The 23,785-nt window shown below is 39.1% G+C and overlaps 1 protein-coding gene across 17 annotated transcripts in view; it reads left to right on the forward strand.

The window, feature by feature from the left end:
- TRDN (triadin) overlaps window positions 1-10,408 on the forward strand; it is a 256,474-nt gene extending 246,066 nt beyond the window's left edge. For 13 of the 17 annotated variants that reach the window (XM_089530449.1, XM_089530456.1, XM_089530464.1 and 10 more), the window contains 2 exons: window positions 966-998; window positions 4,205-10,407. In XM_089530449.1, the coding sequence (XP_089386575.1) occupies window positions 966-998; window positions 4,205-4,350 (179 nt within the window). In that variant the 3' untranslated portion in view covers window positions 4,351-10,407. Of the gene's footprint in view, window positions 1-965; window positions 999-4,204 lie in introns of all 17 variants that reach the window. The other 4 variants (XM_089530463.1, XM_089530465.1, XM_089530466.1 and 1 more) reach the window with 2 other exon arrangements.
- Window positions 10,409-23,785: the final 13,377 nt, after the last annotated feature.

Raw genomic sequence — 23,785 nt, forward strand, 5'->3', positions numbered from 1 at the left:
CTTGGAGTGTAGTGGAATCTCCTTCCTTGGAGGTCTTTAAACAGAGGCTGGATGGCCACCTGTACTGGATGGCCCCTGTGGTCTCTTCCAACTCTACGATTCTATGACCAACAATGGAAGAACACTTTGATAAGGTTGCTGTGTCAAATAACACAGACAGACATACTAACTCTGTTCAATAGAATGCAAATGTGGTAGTAGTCTTTATTATTTGTTTATTATTTGTCTTTATTATAGTTTAATTTTTTTAAAAAAAAAAAAAGATAAGATTCCTGAGTCAGCTCAAATGGCCAAATTCATGTGGGTTCTAAAGGGGAAATCAACTGAAGATCAGAAACTGTTAGTGTGATTTTTGAACAATAAGAAATCTAACAATATAATAATCTGTGCTTATGGTTTTTAGTAATTGCAATAGGATTATTTAGTTGGATCTGTAATAGGGGATTTTTTTCCCTTTTCACTCTTCTTTTTTTTTTAAATATGCATTAAATAAGATCAGTTCATGCTACACTTCAGAAATTGCCAGGGGCCAGATAGAATAAACACACTTCCACCAGCATCCTGAAGCCATACAGCAATGGTTGTGGTGCATTTCACAACTTTGGAGAGCAACCTGTGGAAATGTTCTGTTCCACATCAATGCAGATGATACTTCTAGGGATCCATATGGGGAAAGATATACCCTCAAGTAATCTGGACTGCTGAAGACTCTATATAACTTTGTTGGATCTAATCTGTAGCCTTTATTCAGCCAGCACTTGGAACCATGCCCAGAAGCAAAAATGGTAACTAATGGAAATGGGTGACAACTGTATCTTGATTCAATGCCCAGTACAGTTTTCATTTTATGTTTTGCGCCTTCTTTTATCATTGAACTAGAAACATAAATGGTGTTCTAATTTTCTCTTTAATAACATGAAGGAGCTTTACATTTGTGACTATTCTTTCCTCTTTTTTCCACGCAGAGGGATATTCAGAAATTGGCACAGCTAAGAAATGTGAGTTTGTTACTGGTATTTTGTTTACATTATTTTTAAGAATAGAAATAAGATTAAATGTGTGGTATTCATTGCTTGAAAAATCTGTCATTTCTAGGTCATAATTTTCTTAAGTTTGTCAAGTACAGCTGAACAAGTAACTGTATCTGAATGCATGCAGAGAGTCCTAGAATTTGTATGCAATGTTCTCGTGCCAAGTCTGATCAGAGTGAAAAGCAGGGTTATAGCTGAGGGTGGGGTGGGCAGAATAAGGGCATTGCCCTCCCAAAGTATTCTACCATCTCAATGAAATTTTCCTTCACTCCCAAATTTTTAACACTGAAGAGAGTGAAAAACTGAAAATCATTTGCAACTAGAACTCTTATAATAGCTTTGTATGTGTTCTCTTGGTATCTTTGCCTACCCCTTTCTTTTTGAAGCCTAAATTCTATTTCTAAATACTTAGCTGAAGTTTTAAATTACTGCACTGGTAGAAATTTAGGGAATGAATTTTTGCTTGTTGACAACGATATTCTGCCTTGCCCCTGGATGCAGATGTTGTCAGGGATGATGGGAGTTGTAGCTCTTCACCTCTGGCTCAAACTCACCACCTTGTTACGCACCGGCGCTGACCAGTTTTGGCCAGTGGTTAAAGCTTTGCTCTAAAGCAGCAGAGTTACAGAGAATAGGCTGAAGACCCTGACAAACTCTCCAAGCCTTCTCACTCTTGCTTCCACAGAAGTCTTCACACTTCTTCAGGATCCAGCTGGCTCTTGTATCTTCACTCAAGACACCAGACAACTCAGTAGTCTTATATAAAAGATCTACTTTATTCTACTATATACAGATCCAACACAACTCCAATATTCCTCCACTACTACCCACACAATACATTGGGATTCATAGCCATTATTATAGTCATTGGAAAACACCACCCACTCTTGTCAGTTTCCACCCAGTGGGCGTGTACATCCATTTTCATTGGTTCTCTTGTTTCAACCCACAATTAATGATTTCATCATTTCACCTTGTCCACTTTAACAATTCTCAGGTGTGTTCAATTATCCACTTTGCATTTCTGTCCTTGGCATTTAGGACTTGCTAATTACATTACCATTTACACCTGTGTGGCTTCTAATTGCTTTTGCTGAGTCATCCTGACTCTCACATACATGTTTTATTTCTTTCACTGTATATCCCATGTTGCATTTTTCTTAACAGATGTTTGATGGATTGTTGTATTGATTGATGGAGTATTGATGTAATATTTTTGTGCTTTTATAAGAGTGTCATATGTATTTGATTTTAGTAGTCTGTAAACTCGCTTTGATCCATTGGGAGAGGCGGGAAAACACAAATAAATTATTATTATTATTATTATTTACTTTGTTTTTATGCCGTCTTTCCCCAGACCGAGCCCCAAGGTGGCTTCCATAATAAATGAAGGGAAACTTCATCTAAGGGGGCAGAATTCAATGGTTGCAAAGCCCTCAAAGCCCCCATCCCCAATGGCTACATACTGTGAATCCTAACATGTTACAGATGGCTATGGGAACAAATTGAGCATAAGAAACAACTGAAGGCAGTGTCAAAGTAAAATGACAATTACAAACTCTAGTTGGTTCGTTGTTACAAGGGAGGATATGGCCATGTTATTACAACTTATTCACTGGCAACTGATCCATTTCCAGCCACAATGCAAAGTGCTGGTTATGTCTCAAAGTCCAGGTTGTCTGAAGTAGTGTATCGTCTTGTTGAGCTTGACTAGGATCTAAGATTTTGATTGCAGCTTTTTCTTGATCCCACCACCTTCATGGGTCCATCGGGTGAGAACATGGAAGGAAGACCTCTTAGTGGCTGCTCCCAGGCTTTGGAACTCCCTTCTAGGGGTGCTAGGATGACTCCCTTCTTGCTGTCTGTGAAAATATTTCTATGCGAACACGATTTTAAAAACTAATAGGAACGATTTAAAAGAGTGCATTTTCACAGATTTTTATCCTTTCCATTTCAAAAGGATTTGTTTTAAATGGTTTTAATTTTATGAACAGTTTAACTGGATTTCAGCACTTTTTATGTGGACTTTTATGTGCTTTTATCTATGGGGGATACAGACTGTCATTCTGCTGCCCCAACTTCAATCCTGCTTGAAGGAGGGGCATTTAGATGATACATGTCTCAAAGTGGGATTGAATCCAGATAGGATGCAATTTACAGGGGGAAAGCAGGATTAAAAAGAAACTCGTTTTATCCACTTCTTCCTGGAAAATGTGCATCTTTGCAGGTATATCTGAATGCACCGACTAGAAAGATGCTTCTTAAGCTAAAAAGGTTCATATTTTCCTGTGCTAATGAATCGTCGCAGGAACGCATTTTAAGAGGTGTGGTTATATAATGATAGGAAGAGCATGCACAGTATGGATAAAAGGATGCTGAAAGTTCACCTACCAGATGTTACATCAGTGGAAAGTTATATATTTGACTTTCACTTCCCAGCTGGACTCCCGCTCAAATTCCAGCACCATTTTCTCCTTGCTCCTGTGCACCTGCGCATTATTAACTGTGCACCATCAGTGTTTTTCTTTGTTGGGCATAATGGAGCAGTATAGCGCTGACCACTTTGCCCATAGATTGCAGGGTTAGTGCCAGTGCAGGAAACACAGCTAACATGGCATCCATAATATCGGTTAGCTCCTGGTACTGATGTGAATGGCATCACTGCAACGTTATGTAGGGCCATCAGGATGTGAGTAGGAACATGACCTTTGTAACATTGTTCCTGTGTCTCTGTGATCATGTACAGGCACAGAACAGAAGAAAAAAACACGAAGCGAGCTCGAAGCCATGTTTTATCTACCCAGTGTGAATGGTTCATCCACATTGGGGCTGGCTTCAGGGCTAGCAGTGAGTTTGGCAGGACTCAATCCAGCTTCTGAAAAGACTGCTTGCAGCCGGTTTTTCCTGCCTGTCTGTAACCCCCCCCCCCCCCATATTTATTTTGAAACTTCTTGATCCTTGGAAAGGCGGCATATAAATAGAATGTATTATTATTATTATTATTATTATTATTTATCATTTATTTTACATTCTGTAAGCTGCTTTGAGTCTCAGCATTGGAATAGAAATGAAATAACAATAATAGCAGCAGCAGCAACAGCAATAGTGTTTCTTTAGTGACTGCCACAGCAATGCAACCATAACTGACTATTCCTTTTTATTTCCACCCTCAGCTGCAGTGCGCTACTATCAGTGTGTCTTTGTCAATGGATATAATGGCTACACATCAGAATACGCTGTTACTCCAGCAAAAGACTACAAAGGAAAGACTGGACAGTCAAAAGCATCAGGGCACAAGACCAAGACACCGAAACAATAGAATCACAGAATATGCGACATTGTGACAATTTTGCACTTTATGCTCTCTACAGAGGGTTATGCAAAAACCATTGGTACCTATGATCATAGAAATGTGGTGTGATCCAATTGATCACATGCTTTCAGGAAGGTTCTCTGCTCATCATCAGAACCAGCAGAGGCAAAAAGAGAGGAAGATGTGTAACAACATTTTAGAGAGTACCCAATTGCCCCTTTTCTGAAGGAGAGCATGGTGCTGATGTTGTACTTGACAACTTGTACTTCTATACTTGTATGTGCATGTGTGTTTTGTACATCTCTGTGTATTTCTTAGGCTGTTTCCAGTTTATGTTTGCTTGTTATTGTATTTTGTATATTGCCTTGTTGGAGTAAAATGTGTTTCCCATGTAATTATCTCAAGGTCAAGTGTCCATTCAAAAATACTTAAGTCTTGGAATAATAATTGGTGACTGTTTTTACCATTTACATTAGCACTCAGTTATATCAGTCCTTCACTAAATAATAACCCCGTTTCAAGATTATTGTCCTTAGAGAACTCATTATACAATAGGAAGGCAATTTGCTTGGAAGTATTCTATAAAAAAACCCTGTAATATTTATTTCTGTAAAGATAAACTGTATTTTCCGGTTCTTAAAAGCACAGTGGAGAGCAGATTCTAAACCTGCTGCTAGACCCAGCAAAGATGAACTAAATGAGTGTTCAAAGGTTTAAGTAAATGAGTGTTTCTAGTGTTTCAGGAATGACTTAGTGGTTTAAGTTCATCTATATGCACTTTTACCAAATTATTCCAAATGATATTAAGTATTAGCATGAAATATATAGGAAAGAAGGAAGAGCCAGTTAATTATCTGGTGTGGAAGAATCAAATATGGAACTATGTTATTATTTATAAAATATGTTACATACTCAGAATTTCAGTACTGTCTTAGAGTAACAATTGGGCAATTTTGCTATCTAAACTTCAACAATTTCCAAGATTTTCTTTTATTAGGGAATGTAGGGAAATATATTTCCTAATTATACAACACTTAACTATTTTTAGTGTGGATACTTGAAGTAAAAACATCACTCCTAAGCCATCTTTTATTTTTATTTTTTTAGAGAGTGAGATGATTCCTTGGCGTTAAAATGAAGCATGTAATATTCAACTAGGTGAAATCTCTGGACATCATTATTCCAGCTGTCTATCGCGGTAGTTCTTGCTACATAAATAATATGTCCTTGCAAACTAGTTCTGCATTATATTAATACATCTTATCTGTGTTATTTTGTACTTGTATTTACAATGTCAGAAACCTAATGTATTAGTGTAGAACACTTTCTTTAAACAAATCAGGTTATACATACACACTTTATTGTGTATAGATTTTATTTGCAGAGAATGACATGACTCAGAACTGATATTCATTCTGATAAGATGGCACAGCACCATAGATAACTGTGCCAAAAAAGACTCAACCCGTTCTCAGTTGTGTTTGGACTTCTTTGTTTCTTCACTTCTAGACCAGGCTAGAAGTGACTGGAACTATTGCTGCCTACTTATGGCTGCCTGTGGAAGAGATGAAGTCCACTATGTGTTGGACGCAGTCACAAAAAGGCAATCCTTATGACCGAAACTTAACTATAGAGTAAAACTTTTAAACCACTATTAACTACATGGTCTTCACTATAGTGAGAAGAATAAACCATTTGGAAGTAGAGGCATACACTGCTCCTTCCATTGCTAGGAACTTCTCCATAGATAAGACAAATGAGTCAAGGTGTACTGATAAAGTAACTTAACAGAAAAATGATGTTAACACTGTGCATTTTCTTTATATTTACAAAAAAACACTTTTTGGTATATCTCAGACCAAGTTCCTTGTGTGATACAAAGGTGAATGACCTTTTTTGTATCATGCCATACTTGATGAAAGAATTCAGACTTTTTTATAAAAAAAAATGATACCTCATAAGAAAGATGAATACTTTTTACTGTGCCTGATCTTGTGTTGAGGCTGAAGGCTGACATCTCATTAATTGGCCACAAGCCCACCGAGGTCAGGAATGAACTATTATCAACAATAGATGCAGACATTTCAGAACTCAGTTAGGGGATGTGGTTTGTTGTAGATGAATGTCATCTATCTCTAACTGCACCCTACAGAGAAATCTTAAAGTTCAGTCACTTATAAATATATGAATATAATTTGTGTATTGCTTGTCATGCTTAATATAGTTGAATTGGCTTTCCAAAGACCTGCCAATTTAAAACATGGGTGTGTTTAAATAAAACACGTAGCACAAGATTTCTTTAGAATGTTATTTAAATGTTGCTAATTACTGGCAAGCTTTATTGAACTTTATTTAAAAGCTTTTTCATTGGGACTTGTTGAAGCTTTCTCCTTCCTAGTTCTCCCAACTGGAAGCATATCTAAGAGCCTAATTCTTCCCATTTTGTCCCGCTAAAGAGGTGGCTCAGTGGAATTGAGTAGATGGCTTCAATCAGAATGTCAAAATGGTATAAATCAAACATTGGCCATTGATTTCAGAAATATTAATTGCTTTGCTTTGCAGCCGCATTGTGTGTCACTTCCTTCAGTGAATCCAATTAATCTGAAACCTTGATGTGCCATAACTAGAATTGCTTGCCTTTATCCAGATAAATCTAACTCTTCAATATATTCATTGCATAATAATTTTTACAAAATAAATTGGCAAAGTGTCTCAGTGATCATGGTACATTTTTATCAGTGTGAGGATTGGGAGGGGACTGCATAAGAGTAATATGTTTACGTACAGTTCTAAACAAATCTGTTTTTCATATATTCAAATTATCAATGATATTTAAACATTAGTTAACATTTTTCTACATTGGTTTTGCTCATTGTCTTAACCTCACTTGATTTCAAATCTAATTTTCCATGGTATATTCATAGATACATTAATGTGAGTCTCTTGTGCCCTTACTAGACCACATAGGTTTGAGGTTAATAAGACAAAAGCTGCATCACAAAAACAGAGGACCCAGTGTTTTAATACCAATTGGACTTTTCTGGATTACAAATCCCAGAATCAACTAACCAGTATGGTCATGGTCATGATGATGATTCAAAGAGTTATAGGGCTCGAGGATTCAATGAGTTATAGTATTATAAATAAGTATATATTTAAAGTATTTTCCTCAATTCTGATAATTAAGTGTTCTGGTTGAATTTTTATTAGCAGATAGTGATAAAAGCACAAAGTTCTTTTATATGTTATACAGAACAATCCCATAAAGGTAGATAATGGAGAATCCATAGCAGCCATTTCCTGTCATATCATGCCAGTTTGGGTCAAGAAATGGTGTGTGTAGTGGGCAGGATCTTATTTTTTCTCTTATTGGCCTCATTTTGCCTTTGCTATTTCTCCACTATTGGTTTTAATGTAGGAAAAACAACACCAGCTCCTGGGTGGCATAGTCACCCACTTGTTGTGGGGAGGATCCAAAGACAGTGGTGGCTTTGGCTGTGATGGATTCCAAGCCTCCGTACTATGTCTCTGAAATGTTTCCTTTTTATCTTCATTACTGGCAGGGAAGTTGTGATGGCAGAAAGCCTATGACTGCCATAGAGGAAGTCCAGAGGTAGGCCTCTCCAAAGAGGAACCATCCTCTCTACTAACACAGAGCAAGTTTCTCCAATAAACTGGGATACCTCCCAGAATCCATAAGAATGGTCCCAGAATAAGAAAACAGCATTAGATGAGCTAAGTTCTCTAGATAAATGTCAGTCCAAAACACAGTGAAGAAATAAGCTAGTTTGTGACTGCTTTAACTGCCCTGGCTCAGTGCTAGGGAATCCTGGGAATTGTAGTGAGCTGTGTTACCAGAGCTTTCTGACAGAGAAGGGTCAATGTCCAACAAAACTACAGTTCCCAGAATTCCCTAGTATCGAGACAGGACAGTTAAAGTGGTCCCAAACTGAATTATTCTACACTGTGTTTTGGACCATCATCACATAAATCCATAATACAGAAGAATACCTACTTATACTAAAGACTGCAAATTTTAAACTGAAATTCACATCAATGTTTTTCTGCCTAAATGCTGGGATTTAATGTGTAATTTCCATAATCCTTTTACATCTTTAGAGCAAGAGCTTCAAGAAGTAAACTTTAAGAAAGGTGGGGGGAAGTGCCATTGATAAATGTATTTCATGGTGTTGATGGATAAATATTAAAACAATATCTAAGATCAGTTTCCCAAGCCATCGATCTCCCAGTTGCCCAAGTAACATTACCAAGTTACAAGCCCTGGGAATTGGAGGAACATATAGCTAAGGGGAAAAACTGTTGACTTGGGAATTGGCCCCAAACTGGGTGCATGTGTATGCAAATAAGAACATTAGAAATATGACTAGAAAGGTAGTGAAAATAAAAGCCAAGAAGACTGAGAAAAAATTATATAGCAAATAGAAGGGATCGATTTTACAAAGGAGGGACTGTATTAATTTTATAGGATAAACATAAGAAAAAATGAGAATAATAGAGCACTTGTAAGTCAGGGAAGTTATAAAGAAATTTCAGATAAAGTGCATGGGAGGAGTGAATGGGAACACTGAAGAGAAACAATGCAAGAAGGGAAAATGTTTGCTCTTGAATTTCAGGAGACAAGGCCAAGCAGATAGTAGGGGATGTTTCCTAGACCACTGGAAAAGAACCAAACCAGATGTTTGTTAATCTTCTTGTTCAGCTCTCACAATTGCTTATACCTGTGTATGCTCTTGGAGATCATAACACAACTCCCAGTGTGAAATAATGTTTTAACAAAAGAACATGATTAATTTGTTTCTATGTGGGTTCAGCCTGTGAGGGGGTTCTGTAGGACATAATGGAGCTTTGGTTTCATATTCTCCTTGTCCAGCCACCTCACACACTGATGGAAAACATGTAGTATGTCAGCCCATTAAGGAGACTGGAAAGCCTATGAACTCACTTTCTATATTTTTGTCCAGCTTTATTCCATGTGCTCAATATCTCTTGATCTAATAGAGGGGAAAAATTGCAAGCTAAATGGAAAATCCTCATAGGCCTTCCATTCTTCCTAATCTATATGCACCACAGGGAGAGTAAAGTGTGGTAATGCCTGGGTGAGTGCATGTTGTGTCAATGGTAGGAGTACCTTAAGCTCAGTATGTACATCTCTGTGGACTCACTACATGTAAATCACCCTGTGCTGTCAATTTAACATGTCTAAAGTGAAAGGACCCGAAAGCCTTGTAGATTACATTACCAGCGAACCCAAAAATCTCTCCAAAGAAGACAGAACAGAATGAAGGGTTCTTTTTATTTTACCATACATGATCACTAATCTGAGTTTGCAATGCCTCTCAGGCTGCAGTCTCAGCAGTAAGTCCCACTGAACTCAGTGGTGCTTCAATACACCAGGTTGTGTTCAAATAAAAAGTGAAAATTATACTTAACTTCTTCCCAGTGATTGGTAAATGAGATTTTTTTTAGACCTGGTATGGACTATTGTGGCCTTTGGATGTGTTTGGATGGCAGCTGTCATAAGCCTTCATAATCCATTGGCTGTACTAGCTAGGTTCGATAGAAGTTGTAGGCAAAAAGCATTTGGATGACCAGAGTCCTCACCTGTTCTGGTAAGGTTGGTTGTTAGTTTTTATTTACAAAAATTCACACAATTTTCTAATCTTTTCACAGTTGTTTTTCATGGTTATTGGACTGCACACTAAAACATGGGATCTTATTGTGATGAAGGATGAATCCAAAACACATACCTAAATAAAAATTAAAGCAAAAACAGAATCATTTTGATGTTATAGTGAGTGTGACTGATTTTTCCATTTGATAAATATCTTTGTATGCTGCTAATAAAATGTTTTCCTTTCTATGCCTAGTGTGTATTTTTGCTCTTCAAAATGCATTTGATACAGCAGATATTTTGTCATAACCCTATTGCTCCATTTATATGTTGTAATTACTTATACGATACTTTAAGCAGTAATATAAAAGCCATACAATTAACAACCTATCTTTGAACTGAAATACTCATTCTGAGATTTGAAGCTGAATTTTTCCATAGAAACAAATGTGTTGTGTCGTTTATGTCAAAATACCTGCTACTATAAGCATTGTTTGAACTTTATATTTTTGAAAGATTTCATCAATTCTTTCCAATAAAAGGGAAATCATTTTAACATTAAGTTTCTTATATTTTTCCACACATTAAATAACACTACAGCTGGAATTTGCATAGGGAGACATACATCTGCACATAGCTGTGTTTCTGTAGCTACCTCACCTAGTGCTGCCCCACTCCAAACTCCCTTTTCACTGACATACCCTATTCCCTAACATGGCTATTCCCATATTGTTGGAGATTGGGAAGGAACGGTGGAGATGTGTCCAGCAATTTTCTTACAGCTGGATTCACTGGAACCTCTGGTGGTCTTTAAAGATGATGCCTTTGCAGCATGTCCAGCAATAAGAAAATAGCTGGACACATCTCCACTGATCCTCCTCGCCATTCTCTCTCTCTTCAATGACATTGAAATGGTCATGTTGGGAAGGCTTAAAAGGTGAGTTGGAGATATTCTGATTGTTGTAGAATTGATAAAGTGCTAAGCAATATATGTCAACAGATATGGGAAACAAAATGATGGTCAACATCATTTTGGCCACCATCTATAAAAAACGAGACACAAGAGACTGCAGCAACTATAGAACCATAGCACTAAATCTCTCATGAAAATCATGCTCAAAATTCTGCAACATAGGCTCCAACCATACATGGGGAGAGAAATCCCAGAGGTCCAAGCAGGATTTAGGAAATGAAGAGGCACCAGGGATCACATTGCAAATATACGATGGCTAATAGGGCATAGCAGGGAGTTCCAAAAGAAAATCAGCATGTGATTTATAGACTATAGCAAAGCCTTTGACTGCATAGATAATGAAAGGCTATGGAGTGCCCTTAAAGACATGGGAGTGCCAACAAACCTGATAGCCCTAATGAGGAATCTGTACTCAAGACAAGAGACTATTGTCAGGACAGAACACGGAGAAACAGAATGGTTCCCAATTGGCAAAAGAGTTAGATAAGGCTGCATCTTATCACCCTACCTGTTCAACTTATATGCAGAACATATTGTAAGGAAAGCAGTCTTGGACATGGAAGAGGGAGGAATGAAAATAGGAGGAAGAAATATCAGCAATCTGAGATACGCTGACAACACCATACTACTAGCAGAGAACCTTACAGACTTGGAACAACTACTAAGGAAGATCAAAGAAGAAAGTGCAAAGGCAGACTGACTGTTGAACATAAAGAAAACAAAAATAATGACCACTGAGAACTCACACACATTAAAACTAGACAATGAGGAAACAGAAATAGTTATTTTCAATAATTTCTCTGGTTTGAGGTACTATCTAAATTGGATTTTAAGATATTTCACACCAGAGAAATTATTGAAAATAATTAAAAATACTAACAATGAATTTTGGAATTGTTCAGGAAACAAGGGTACATTTATACACATATGGGAAACAGCGAAAAAAATGGAATGTGATACATGAAGAAACAGACTTTTTTTGAATACGAGACTAAGACTGGAACCCACCACTTAACTCCTAGGAATGATAACTGACAATTTAGAAACGAAGTTTGGAAAAATCTTTTTTATATGACTACTGCTGCAAGATGTGTATTTGCTAAAAATTGGAAAGGTAAGGAGGAACCCAACTTGAATGATTGGCTGAAAAAATTAAATGACTTAATGGAGTTAGACAAATTAACATCCCAATTGCAAGAGGAATCAAATAGTGTGTATGAAAAAGGATGGGCTCCAGTAACTAAATATCTCTTGCAAAAATGGGGAAAAGATGGTATAATAGCATTAATAAATTAAACTGGAATGATTGGGTAAAATAAGAATACATTAATAAAGATGTCTTAATACAAATTATGAAGGGAAGTCAAAAATAAATACTGACAGAATGAAACTATGAAAAAGGGAGATATAGATACAATAAATTACAGTGCGTCCTCGCGTTATGCGGGGGATCCGTTCCGTATCCCTCCGCGTAAGGCGAATTCCGTCTATGCTCGAGCCCCATTGGAAACAATGGGGCTCGCGTGCGGCGATGCGGTGGCGCGGGCGCACGCAGGGCGCAACGGGCGCGCGCGCCCATTCAATTGAATGGGACGCGCCGCCCCTTCCGCCCCACACGCGCGCCACGGCTTGAGCGCATACACTCAAGTCCGCGTATGGCGCGCCCGCGTATGGCACGGGCGCACCGTACTTGGATAATTAAAACCAGATAAGTTAATTTTATTACACCAATTTAAGGGTGAACATTGATCTATTAGAGGTGCCAGTTTGTACTGGGTCTATATGATTTCACCATTGTCACTTAACAAATCATCTCAGCTTCATGAGCAACTTCTTCTTTTTCTTCCAATCTTTGTGAGGTCGTTACTGAGGTCATCCTTCCTTCCTTCTTTTATTTCTTCATAAGCATTATTATAGCCCTCTGAACAAATCCAGCAACAGTGAAGGAATTGGTTTCATTTAATGTAGTCTTCTAGTCTCAAAATGGGTATAATTTTGACTATGAGCCTGTTTCACTAAGCAAAGAAAAGATGTGTGGCTTCTCCCTGGGAGCAAAGTTGTTTTGTCAGTTTTGCTCTGAAGGCTGTATTCACCCAGTTCATTTTCTCACCTATGAGTCTGTCAGGGACATAAGAAGGAATGTCAGAGTTGTCACTCATGTGTCAATAGGCCTCTCTACTACAGTATGTATTAAACTAATTATTTATGTCAGTCTATGGTTGTTCCATATTTTCAATTTCCAATGGCTCCTCACTGCACATCTAAAAGAGAGTTACTGTGTTCATGAAGAGGCAGAAGAGAAAAATTCAGTTAGCAAGTTCGTTCAATTATAGAGATCAGCCTTTGCTGTGATTATAGCAAACATGATTTTTTTTCTCCTTTTATTTTAGGTTTGCAACTACTTTAAAGAAAAGGATTTCTAGGTCTGATTTATTCTTTCACACAGTATCAATGAATTATGCATTAGATCATGCCTTAGGTACAAACTATCACAAAAAATTGCCATAAATATTTATATTTCTCTCAAATATTAGATATTGTTAAGCTGTGGAACAAATAGCCTTAAATTAAATAAGTGTAGAGTTTCAAAACAGCTCGATGTTTATTTTTTGCTTTCTAACCTTTTAAACTTTCAAAGGATACTCTTTAAAGAGTTCAACTGGAATTCTTTTGAGGAATTACAAATGCATAAGCATCGTAGTTATACTGCTATGCTGTGATTCCTTTCCTGATCCTCCCAATCCTTCCTTACCAGGCAGCAGCCACTGCAATCGATATGGGTCTGTTTGCCTGTGGATCAGAAAGCAGCAAAATAACATTCCCACTCCCTCCTGTGAATGATCTCTGGTGTAATTTCCCCTGGGCCAAATACTGCTCATGCAAGGCAAGGGTGGTACCATCTGCCAGCTCTGTACTGATTCATAGGGGAACAGACCCCCAGAAATCACAGATGCTGATCCTTGGTGAATGGGATTGGGGTGACTTTAATGGTCCCTATATCCCTCCTAAACTAGGGTCTATGTAGGCATCATGAAGACAAAGAACAGCCGGCGGACTCCCCTGACGTGCTGCGTTGCTGCCAGGAGGTCGCACCGACCGAAGAGGCCCTGCTGGGCCTGGTACTCCCCAGCATGCTTTGCTGGGGGCGTCAGTAAGCCCAGCATGCGTTGCTGGGGCCAAAAAATCATCTGATTGGCTGGCTGAGGGGCCAGGGAGGAACTTCCTGTTTTGGCCACTCTAGGCGGCTCGGAGGACCTCTCTATGGTCCTGGTTTCCGGTCCTCCAGAGAGCTGATTGGTCAGCTGCTTTGGAGGGGAGGAGTGTGCTCCCGGCCACTCCCTCTTTGCAGTGGCCTATATAAGGCCTTGTTGACCGGCGTTCGGGGCCATTTTTGCTCGGCTCCCCACCCTCCCTCGGGTTGGTGTGGTTTTGTCACAACTGAGGGGCGGCAGCATAGAGAGTGGTTTCCAGGGCTATGGAGCACTGGAAAGGGAGTCCTTTGGACCCGGGTATATTGAGGGCATACGTTATGGCCATTGCGGGGGCCATTACGTTATTATGTTACCCAGTGACTAGGGGCTTAAGGGATAAGAGGCAATCAGAACTTCACATTTCCAAATTATTTTTATTTTTATTTTATTTAAGCCACTCCTTCCGCCCCTTGTACTTTATTATTAATCAATCAATCCTAAAACAAAAAATCCTTCCTCTACCACCTTCCTTCCTTGTTCTAAAAAGTTCCAAGTAAATCTTCGCTTAATGCTTGCAGTCTTCCCTCCTCGTTTCTCTGACTTTCTTGTCCCTTATTCTTCTCTGGATCCTGTTCTTTGTTTACTCGCTCTTTGGTCTCTGTACTCTGTGAGCCACTTGGTCTCCATTCTCTTGTCTGGAAGCGGTTGAGGCATGAGTCGTCCTTATTTTCTTTGAAATCCTTTCTTAATCTGTCTTCCATCTCTTTAGCTTTTTCAATATTATCTACCTTATATCTTTTCTGATGATAAATGAAGGAAAGACCTTCCAATCTTTCCCACCTAAAGTCATTTCCAGAATTCTTCAGGATATTCACCAGGGTTCTGTATTTTTGTCTTGCTAGCATTACAGCTGGGGGGATATCTTTAAATATCTTAGCTTCATTATCCTCTATAATCAATTTGTTGCTATAGCTATTTTGTATTATTATATCTCTAATCCTTGATCTCACACAACATACTGCAGTGTCTCTCGGTACGGTCTTATCTTTTGCTTGACTAGATTGAATCCTAAAGATTTTATCAATCTCCAATTCTGTCCTATCTAAAGAGAAACCTATAAATTCTGCTAAAGGTGGTACTATTCGTTCAAACAGATTTTCCCCAGGTTTCTCACTCACCCCTCTAATTTTAATAGATTTTTCCCTATGCTTCAATTCCTGATTTAAGTCTTTCCAGTACTGTTGTTCCTGTTTTTATACCAAATCAATATTCGATTTCTCCAACTCTAATGTCTTTTCCTTATAAGTATCTAAATCCTTTTGCGTTTTAGATTGGAAATTTCCATCTGTGGAAATTTTATCTATTCTTTTCCCTAGCATATCCAATTCCTTCTTTATGTCTTTTCTTATCTCAGTTCTAGTTTCCTTAATTTCAGATGTTGTTTCCTTAATTTCTTCTCTAGTTTCCTGACTGGCTTCCTTAATATCCTCTTTCAGTTCAGATCTCAATTCTTTCATTTCCTGTCTGATTTTCCTAATTTCGTCCAAAAGCAAAATATTGGGATCTGTTACCTTAATACTATCTTCCATTGATCCTCGCCTTTTTGTCGTAATTTTTAATTGACTCTGAGTTAGCACTTTCTTAGGTAGTGCCATATTACTACTTTGTTCTTTCTAAGAAATAGTATAATGAATAGAAGAAGAAAAAAGGAAAGGGGAAAGAGAGGAGAAGAAAAAAAAACAGAAAAAGGAGGAGAGATAAAAAGAAAATATAAAAGGGTAAGCGTTACACTTTTAATACCCTCAGTTTTAAAGTAAACAAAGCTTTTATGTCTTTTTATATACCTTATGTCCCTAATATATCATTAAAAGTAACTAGAACATCGCTTTTGAATAATGTTGCACTATCAAATCTATCTAAGAAACTTTCAGCAAAATGATATTATTCAAAAAGTAGATTATTCCCCTTAATGCTACAAAGTAGCTCCCAGGATCCACACCAGAATTATAGAATCAACGCCCAATTTAAGTTGCTACAATATATATAGATTTAACCTAGTTGACCTCCCCTGCCTTTACCAAGTCCCAAGAACTGCATAGATATCCCAAACTCCAGATTTTACCATGCAACATAAGGGGGAAAAGCATATATAGATTCAGAAATATGAAACTCTTACAATTTCCTTTTTGCATACAGAACTTCTAGTGTCCATATATATTAATTTCGTTCGTTATAACTTCGTTATGGTGTTACCCACTCTTTTAGCTCTTAAAAAATGTCCCATATTGAAAAAAGAAAAAAAAGAAAAAATATGAGTTTGTCCCCAGCTTCTAGATTACTCTCTTCCCAAATACAGCTTCCTCTCCTTCTTTGACTTCAAGTCACTTCCTCTTCTCTTCCCTGGTATGTCCAAGTAGTATATAAGCACAAAGTTCATTAATTCCAACTTATTTCAAGATTATTCCTCAATTCCAACTGCTCCAATGCAAGAATTAACAAAAAACCACCAAAAGTTCCAAAGTTTTCACAACTCCTTTTCCTAACCTTTTTCTCATTGGGCTTATTAAGCTAACCTTCCTATCTTAATGCATCTGCTTCACAAAGAAAAGATTAGCTAATTTAGTTCAATGATGAAAAAAAATCCCTTTTTTTGGTGCCAAATAAGGTAGAGAAAGTAGAGTCAATGATATAAATGATGAAAAACTGATCTTCCTTTCTGTATTCCAATATTCCAATATTACTCCTTTCCGTTCAAGTAGCTCTTCCAGTCCAAGTAGCTGTTCCAGTGTCAGTTCTCATATCCTTTCTCTTTCACAGTTCCTCAAGCCAAAGCCAATAATAAATCTGCAGCACCTCTCTAAGTTTTTCAAAGTGACTCAGAGGAGCTCAAAAAAAGTTTTATACAGACTCTTTACAATCTCTTTACTTCTCTCCCCTCCAAACGCTTTTCTGTGCCGCTCCTGATGCCGCTCCTGCTGCTCTGCTGCTCTTTGGGGCTTCTTCGTGGCTTTTTTTCTGCTCCAATTACACCTCCTCTCAACCAGCTCCCATGCTTTACACAGCTTTCTTCCGGCATGTGCCTTCCTCCTTCTCCCTCTCCTCCTCAGTGTCAAGGTCTGCTTTTGCCAAAACCAAAAAGAAATAACAATGAACCTCAAACAAAGGCAATCAAAAGGAAATCTTCATCTTTCCATCTCCAATGCTAAAATCTCAGATAAATTGAGTGTGGGCTTCATGCATACCGCTGAAATCAAATGGCTACAGCTGCGGGAGGCGATAGTTCTTTGACCTAATGCAGGGCTGCATTCCTTAAGGGGGAGAAAAACTCTCCTCCAAACAGCTGTGCCCGCTCCTGAGGTCCCCAACAAAGAAAGGTATGGATGGGTTAAAGGTAGCCCCGTTCCACCAAGAACCGCAGCCGCAGAGACACTATTAGGAGCACTCCTAACCTGCATCCTCCTGCAACGCCATCATACCGGAAGTCGATCAACTGGGGTGTTGTTTGATTTTACAGATCATGACCTCATGCTTTGGGCCAACCCTACACTGTTTTAATGTTGAGTTAATAAAGTTGTGGCCATTCTTCCAACTTTGGTGTTGTGTTTATTGTGGCGGCCCCCCTCCTAGGCAAAACAGCCATGAGTGCTTAACTCTAGGTTACATGTTTGAAACTGCCCAACAGGATTCCAACAACATTCGCCATTTCAGATAGGTTAGAAGTAACAACTAGATGCTGCTTGAGGAAGCAGCTCCTTATATTTGTCTTCATTGGATGGCTTCATTCATTCATTCATTCACTAAGTATTGGATAGCTCCACGTTCTAATAGTATAGGCTTTTTCACTCTACACAATTATGACACGGTGATTTCACTTCAGCTGATACGCCAACTGTGTTCCTGTCTGGACTGAAAGGACCTTGAAACAGCAGTGCATGCACTGGTGACCTCTTGTTTGAACTTCTGTAATGTGCTCTACATGGGGCTACCTTTGTACCAGGTTCGGAAGCTTCAGCTAGTTCAAAATGCTGCAGCCAGATTGGTCGCTGGAACTTCCAGGTCAGACCATATAACACCGGTACTAAGATCTTTACACTGGCTGCCTATTAGCTTCCGGGCTCAATACAAAGTGTTGGTTATTACCTATAAAGCCCTATATGGCTTGGGTCCGAGTTACTTGAGGGAACGCCTCTCCCCATATAGTCCACCCCACACTCTCAGAACATCAGGAAAAAAATTATTAGTACACCCTAAGGTGAGATTAGCAGCAACTCACCAGAAAGCATTTTCATCAGCTGCACCAATGTACTGGAATAAACTTCCAGAAGAGCTTCATATGACTTCTACATTTGATGCCTTCAAAAAGGCTTTAAAGACCCACCTCTTCTGATTAGCATTTCCTTCGGACTCCTTATAGAGACTGTCCCCCCGATACAAATGGCTAATTGCAATTGATAGACTCCATGTTTATTTTATTTGAGGTTCGGTTTTTATTGGTTTTTATTGATAGATATATTATGATGTTTGCCTTTTATGATGTAAAATTTTTAAATGAACCTGTGAACCGCTTTGATCATCTCGGAAGAGCGGTATATAAATAAAGCATATTATTATTATTATTATTATTATTATTATTATTATTATTATTATTATACCTGCCATGGCAGCATCTAAAGACTCCTGGGATTTGCTGTTAAGGGAGGGTATTTAGAATTCTCAGCCAGACAGCTTAACTAGTGCCTCACCAGACTACAGTTTCCAAGGTGTTGAAGGATGCAGCCATGCCAGTTATACTGGAATCAGAGTGGTATAATTGTGTAGTGTGAAAGACCTCTGTGAGAGAGAAAGAAAAACTCTTTAAGGGGCTCTCAAGACTGCCTCTAAGGAGTGGCATGCAGCTGCCCCTTTACTGGCCCGATCAAGGCCGCAGCAACGTCACAGCACAGCCCCAATCTGGCCTCTGGAGAGCATAAAAAGGTGCCACAAAAAGAAGCTCCTTTTTTGTGCCCTCCAAGGGGTGACATAGCTGCGGCAGAGCAGTTTTACAATGCCCCTTTGGCACTGCATCATGTGGATGCAGTGCCGGAGGTGTGATATGATGGCACACGCAGTGTGGACTGGTGCATGCCAAAATGGCACCATGGGGGTAGATTTCAGGCATCCAGTGTGAGGACACTGCACCCTTACTCCTCCCACAAGCTGGCACAAAGTGCCATTCGGTATAGGCCCTCAACACTTTCTCCACATCATGTGTGATTTTACAAAGATGGGAAAAGGCACAAAGCAAAGAACTGTTGGGGGGTGGAAGCAGAAAAATAACTAGGTAGCCTTGAAAAATGTGGAGACAGATGAAGAGATGGACCTAACAATAATTTACAGGACAGATAATATTTATGCAGTTGCAGAGGGAACTGCGTAGTACTCTTCATTCTCTTTTTGTTGATAGCAAGCAGCTTTAGGGGTCAAGGTACCAATTCTCATTTGCTCTGCTACACTGAGTCATAATCCTGGGGATCAGGCTAAAAACTGATTTTTTAAAAACAAAACAACCTTATAGTTCTGACTTAATCTCTGTCTAAATATGTGCAACATCTTCTAAAAATAAGAAAAAGGGTTCAATTGAGTATGTATGCAGTGTGGAGGTGTCTGTGATCTGCATGGCAAGAAAAGTCAATTTAAGCACGGCTATGAGTGTTGATGTGACACTAGGAAAATCTTCTTGCCCTCCAGCAAGAAGTTCAGAGCTTGAATTTTTCATTATTCTGTCACTGCTATTTGCGTTTAGTTTCTCTCTTCTTTTGTGGGTTTGAAAGAAAGAAAGAGACAGAGAGAGAGAGAGAGGAGAGGAGAGAAGAGGAGAGGAGAGGGTTGGCTTCTAGTCGTATGTTGCTGCCTAACACAACTCAAAGTCCTCCAAAACAGGTCTTTTAAGAATGTTGGCCTAAAGAGGAAAAAGGAGATAGCATGCACAACCTCTGTCCAACATCCCCTTAGTGGAGCGTACATATCCACATGTAGAAATATGCCATGGTAACACTATGCAACCCCTGTAAAGAATAGTACCATTGCTCTACACATATTAATGACTGGGTGCCATTTCACAACGTGAAATACATGGTGCACAACCATAATGCAAAGCATAGGATGCATAATTGCAGTGTACATTATGCAACTTGAAGAGACAAGGCACAGATGAACATGTCTGTGTAATTCTGCTTCTGCTTCTGTCAGCAGAATATATTTATTGTGCAATTGTGTCCCAGATGTGTAATATGACTTATATGTGCATATGTCCCTAAGTGAATTCCAGACAATATGTGCAATATGAGAATTAGGGAGAACTGCAGATTCTTTTCCATTGTAATGTTCCTGTTTTTAATTGACTTTGAGAAAGAGGTCTTTACATTCTTTATAACAGACAAATAACAAGGCACTTTGTAAAAAGATATTTCTCTGTAATTGTGAAGAAGCATACGTCAATCAAAAGAGACCCAAAGCTAATCATAGACAAGACAATCATATTATGCCTTGCATTTGCTATAACTCTACTAGTTCTTGGCTCCCAAAGGCTATGTCCTCACCCCCACATGCTGCATGGTTTATTTCAAATGGCTCAGAATAGAAATTCATGCATCACTGGTGAAGGATAAAGAGCAAAGCATGGGGAAGGGTGTCAACAGAAAACCAAATTATGGAAGGCATGAAAGATGCAAAGCTATTATATTCCCCTACAGAAAATTACTATCCAAATGGTTAAACGTCTGGTTAAGAAGCTGTTCCAACAACCGAGGGATTTTTATTTGAGTCACAAGAGAATTCAAGACAATGCAACACATGTGTAGTAAAACTGCTACTTTTCCGCCTATATTTAAACAATGGGTCTTTCTTATCTGTAATTATTCTTAATGGCTGGATCTGCACTGCAGAAATAATACAGTTTGACACCACTTTAATGGCCATGGCTCAATGCTATGGAATTCTGGGAACTGTAGCTTGTTGTGGTTCCAGAACTCTCGGACAGAGAAAACTAAAATGTCTCACAAAACTGCAGTTCCCAGAATTCCATAGTACTGAGCCATGGCATTTGAAGGGTGTCAGACTGGACGACTTCTGCAGTGCAGATGCAGCCAATGACAAACATTTGATGATAATATAAACAAAAATACATTCCTTCCCTGAACTGTAATATTGGCATCATAGGTAGATAATGGCATCAGTGCTAATGAGAAAGCATTATTACTTAGATGAGATAGGCAAAGTTATCTATTAGAATTACTTTCAGTCTGTTTATCCCTCAAAAGTAGCATATTCCTTTGCAACATTCTTCAGTCAGATTATGATCATCTTCTTTTTCTGCAATGGATTGTACAGGTGATCATACTGTGAATAGTATGATTGATGAAAGAGGTAGAAATGGATGTTCCCCCTCCCTCTTCTCATTTCAGGCCCTCTTTATGGCTAGGGGGGGCACCCTATGTAGATTTAATATTCCATGCAAACTGGCCTAAATTCAATTACTAGTCCCAAGTCATTGAACAAATTCCAGGATGGGGAACAATACATGTGAAAATTCCCTCCCCCCAAAATCCCATGAGTCTCCTCTAGTTGGGATTTGCAATTGGATTTAGGCCAATGTTTGAAACAGAAAAATCATACTTTGCACAAATAAAATCTATGGCAAAAAGCAAAGCATTTTGAGGTCATAGTTGCCAGTTAGAATTATCCTAAAGATGCAAAGTTTTTAGCTTTTCCTCTGTGTTTCTATGTATTCTACGTTCTATATTCAGTATCACATATTAGCCAGTGGTGGTGTGTGATGTTCCCATCTACCCCATCCAGTGGCCATGATGGCTGTGAATCCTGGGAATGACCATGTATGTATGCAAATATCCTATGGACTCTTAGTTGGGAGTAGGATCCACTAAATACATGGGAACTGCTTTTGGAATAATCAAACATGAGCCATGACATACCTTTGACTCTATTCCCTTGTTTTCAAATGACTATTTGTTCACATTTCACTAGATAACATGAATCTGAGAGAAAAGTGATAGCTGAATGGTTTTTCACATAGTGAAACCTGTTATATTTTCTGGAGGCAATGTCTTGACAGTTGAATTATTTTTAAAAAAACACACTCTCTTCTCCTTGCAGCATCTTATTCAACTGCTGTGTAAACTGCATGGCAAATAGGCAATGTATAGTGTCAACCAGCTATTAGCCTTACTGTTACAGCTGCCGTCCTGAGCTGAGAAAAAGCAATCTTTGAATCAAAAGACATCTGCTAGATCATTTTCCTCTTGAACAGCAGTCTAAAACATTTGGATAGGAGAAAGAAATGCTGGCTCTACCACTGGGTAAAAAGAAAGCACTTCCTAAGCCTAGTTTTAAAGGTCAGCAATTGATTGGTTTTCCCATTTTTAATATGCCTCTCCCCTTAAATATATTCTTTGGATTTAAGCCTTAATGCCCAAAATATCTTAGGCTGAGGCCTATAAAAGAAGTGGAGGGGGCTGTTTCTGCTTTAACTGCACCAGCTGCTGTTGCCCATATAGACTTAAACAACATACAGTTCACTATACAGTCATTTATCTGTAAAATATCAAATAATGGGGAAGGGCTATAGCATATGTTCCCTGTGCAGAAGGTCCCAAATTTTCTCTCTGGAAACTCCAGGTACAGCCAATTAAGATCCCTGTCTGAAACTCTAGAGAGCATCTGATAATCAGTGTAGACAATATTGGGCTAGATAGACTCATGGTCAGACTAGGCTATAAGACAGTTTCCTATATCCTCTGCAGAAACAGAGTGAAAACAAGAAAGAGAGAGCTCTCCTCCCTCCACACACACACGCATCCATATGTTGACCTTCAAGGTTCCTTCAAACTCTCTGATTCCATGTGGATGTATTAGATGTCAGCCAGGTGCTTGCAGGTTGGAATGGTAGCTTTCATGCACAGACTTTCTGTGTCTATTCTAGTCAACAGAAATCCTGGACTGAAATCCATCATTGTGCCACTGTCATCCAGTTTCAAGGTAGCACTAATATTGGAAATCAACACAGCACAGGTTATCATGCCATAAACATACCACCTCTACAATAATCCATTTGCTAATGGCATGTCCCTTAACATCTACAATTTCCCACCACTTCAGAGCTTAGGCAGGAATGTAGCTATGGGGAGGCAAAATGAGGACATTTCTCCCACAAATAAGAATCATACCTCCTACATTTCCCTATTTCTGGCATTTCAGTAACCTAAAATGTCATTTGGGCATTTAGAAATACATCCAAAGAAAAGGGACAGGCAAAAATACAAAGGGAATTTGAGGCCCCGATCCGCTGCTTTTCAGGCTGCGGAGAAGCAGCAAAACGCCGCTTCCCCATAGCCTGAAAAGGGGTGTCCCTGGGGCTTCAAGCCCCAAGGACACCCCGCGGCGGCGGGGAGAAGGAGAAAGGGGCCGCTTGGCCCCTTTCTCCATTGCTTCGCTGGGCGCAGCCGTCTGAAGGCTGCGCCCAGCGAAGCAAAGCGCCGCCGCAAACCAGGAAGGAGCTCCGAAATGGAGCTCCTTCCTGGTCCGCGGAAAGGGCGCCCTAGGCGCCCTGGCACAGAGTGAGGACGTCACGTCCGCGCCGCCCCGTGTAGA

The sequence above is a fragment of the Sceloporus occidentalis genome, unplaced genomic scaffold, assembly GCF_023333645.1.
Source record: "Sceloporus occidentalis isolate IW3139 unplaced genomic scaffold, rSceOcc1.0.p SCAF_6, whole genome shotgun sequence".
In the NCBI taxonomy this organism is placed as follows: Eukaryota; Metazoa; Chordata; class Lepidosauria; order Squamata; family Phrynosomatidae; genus Sceloporus; species Sceloporus occidentalis.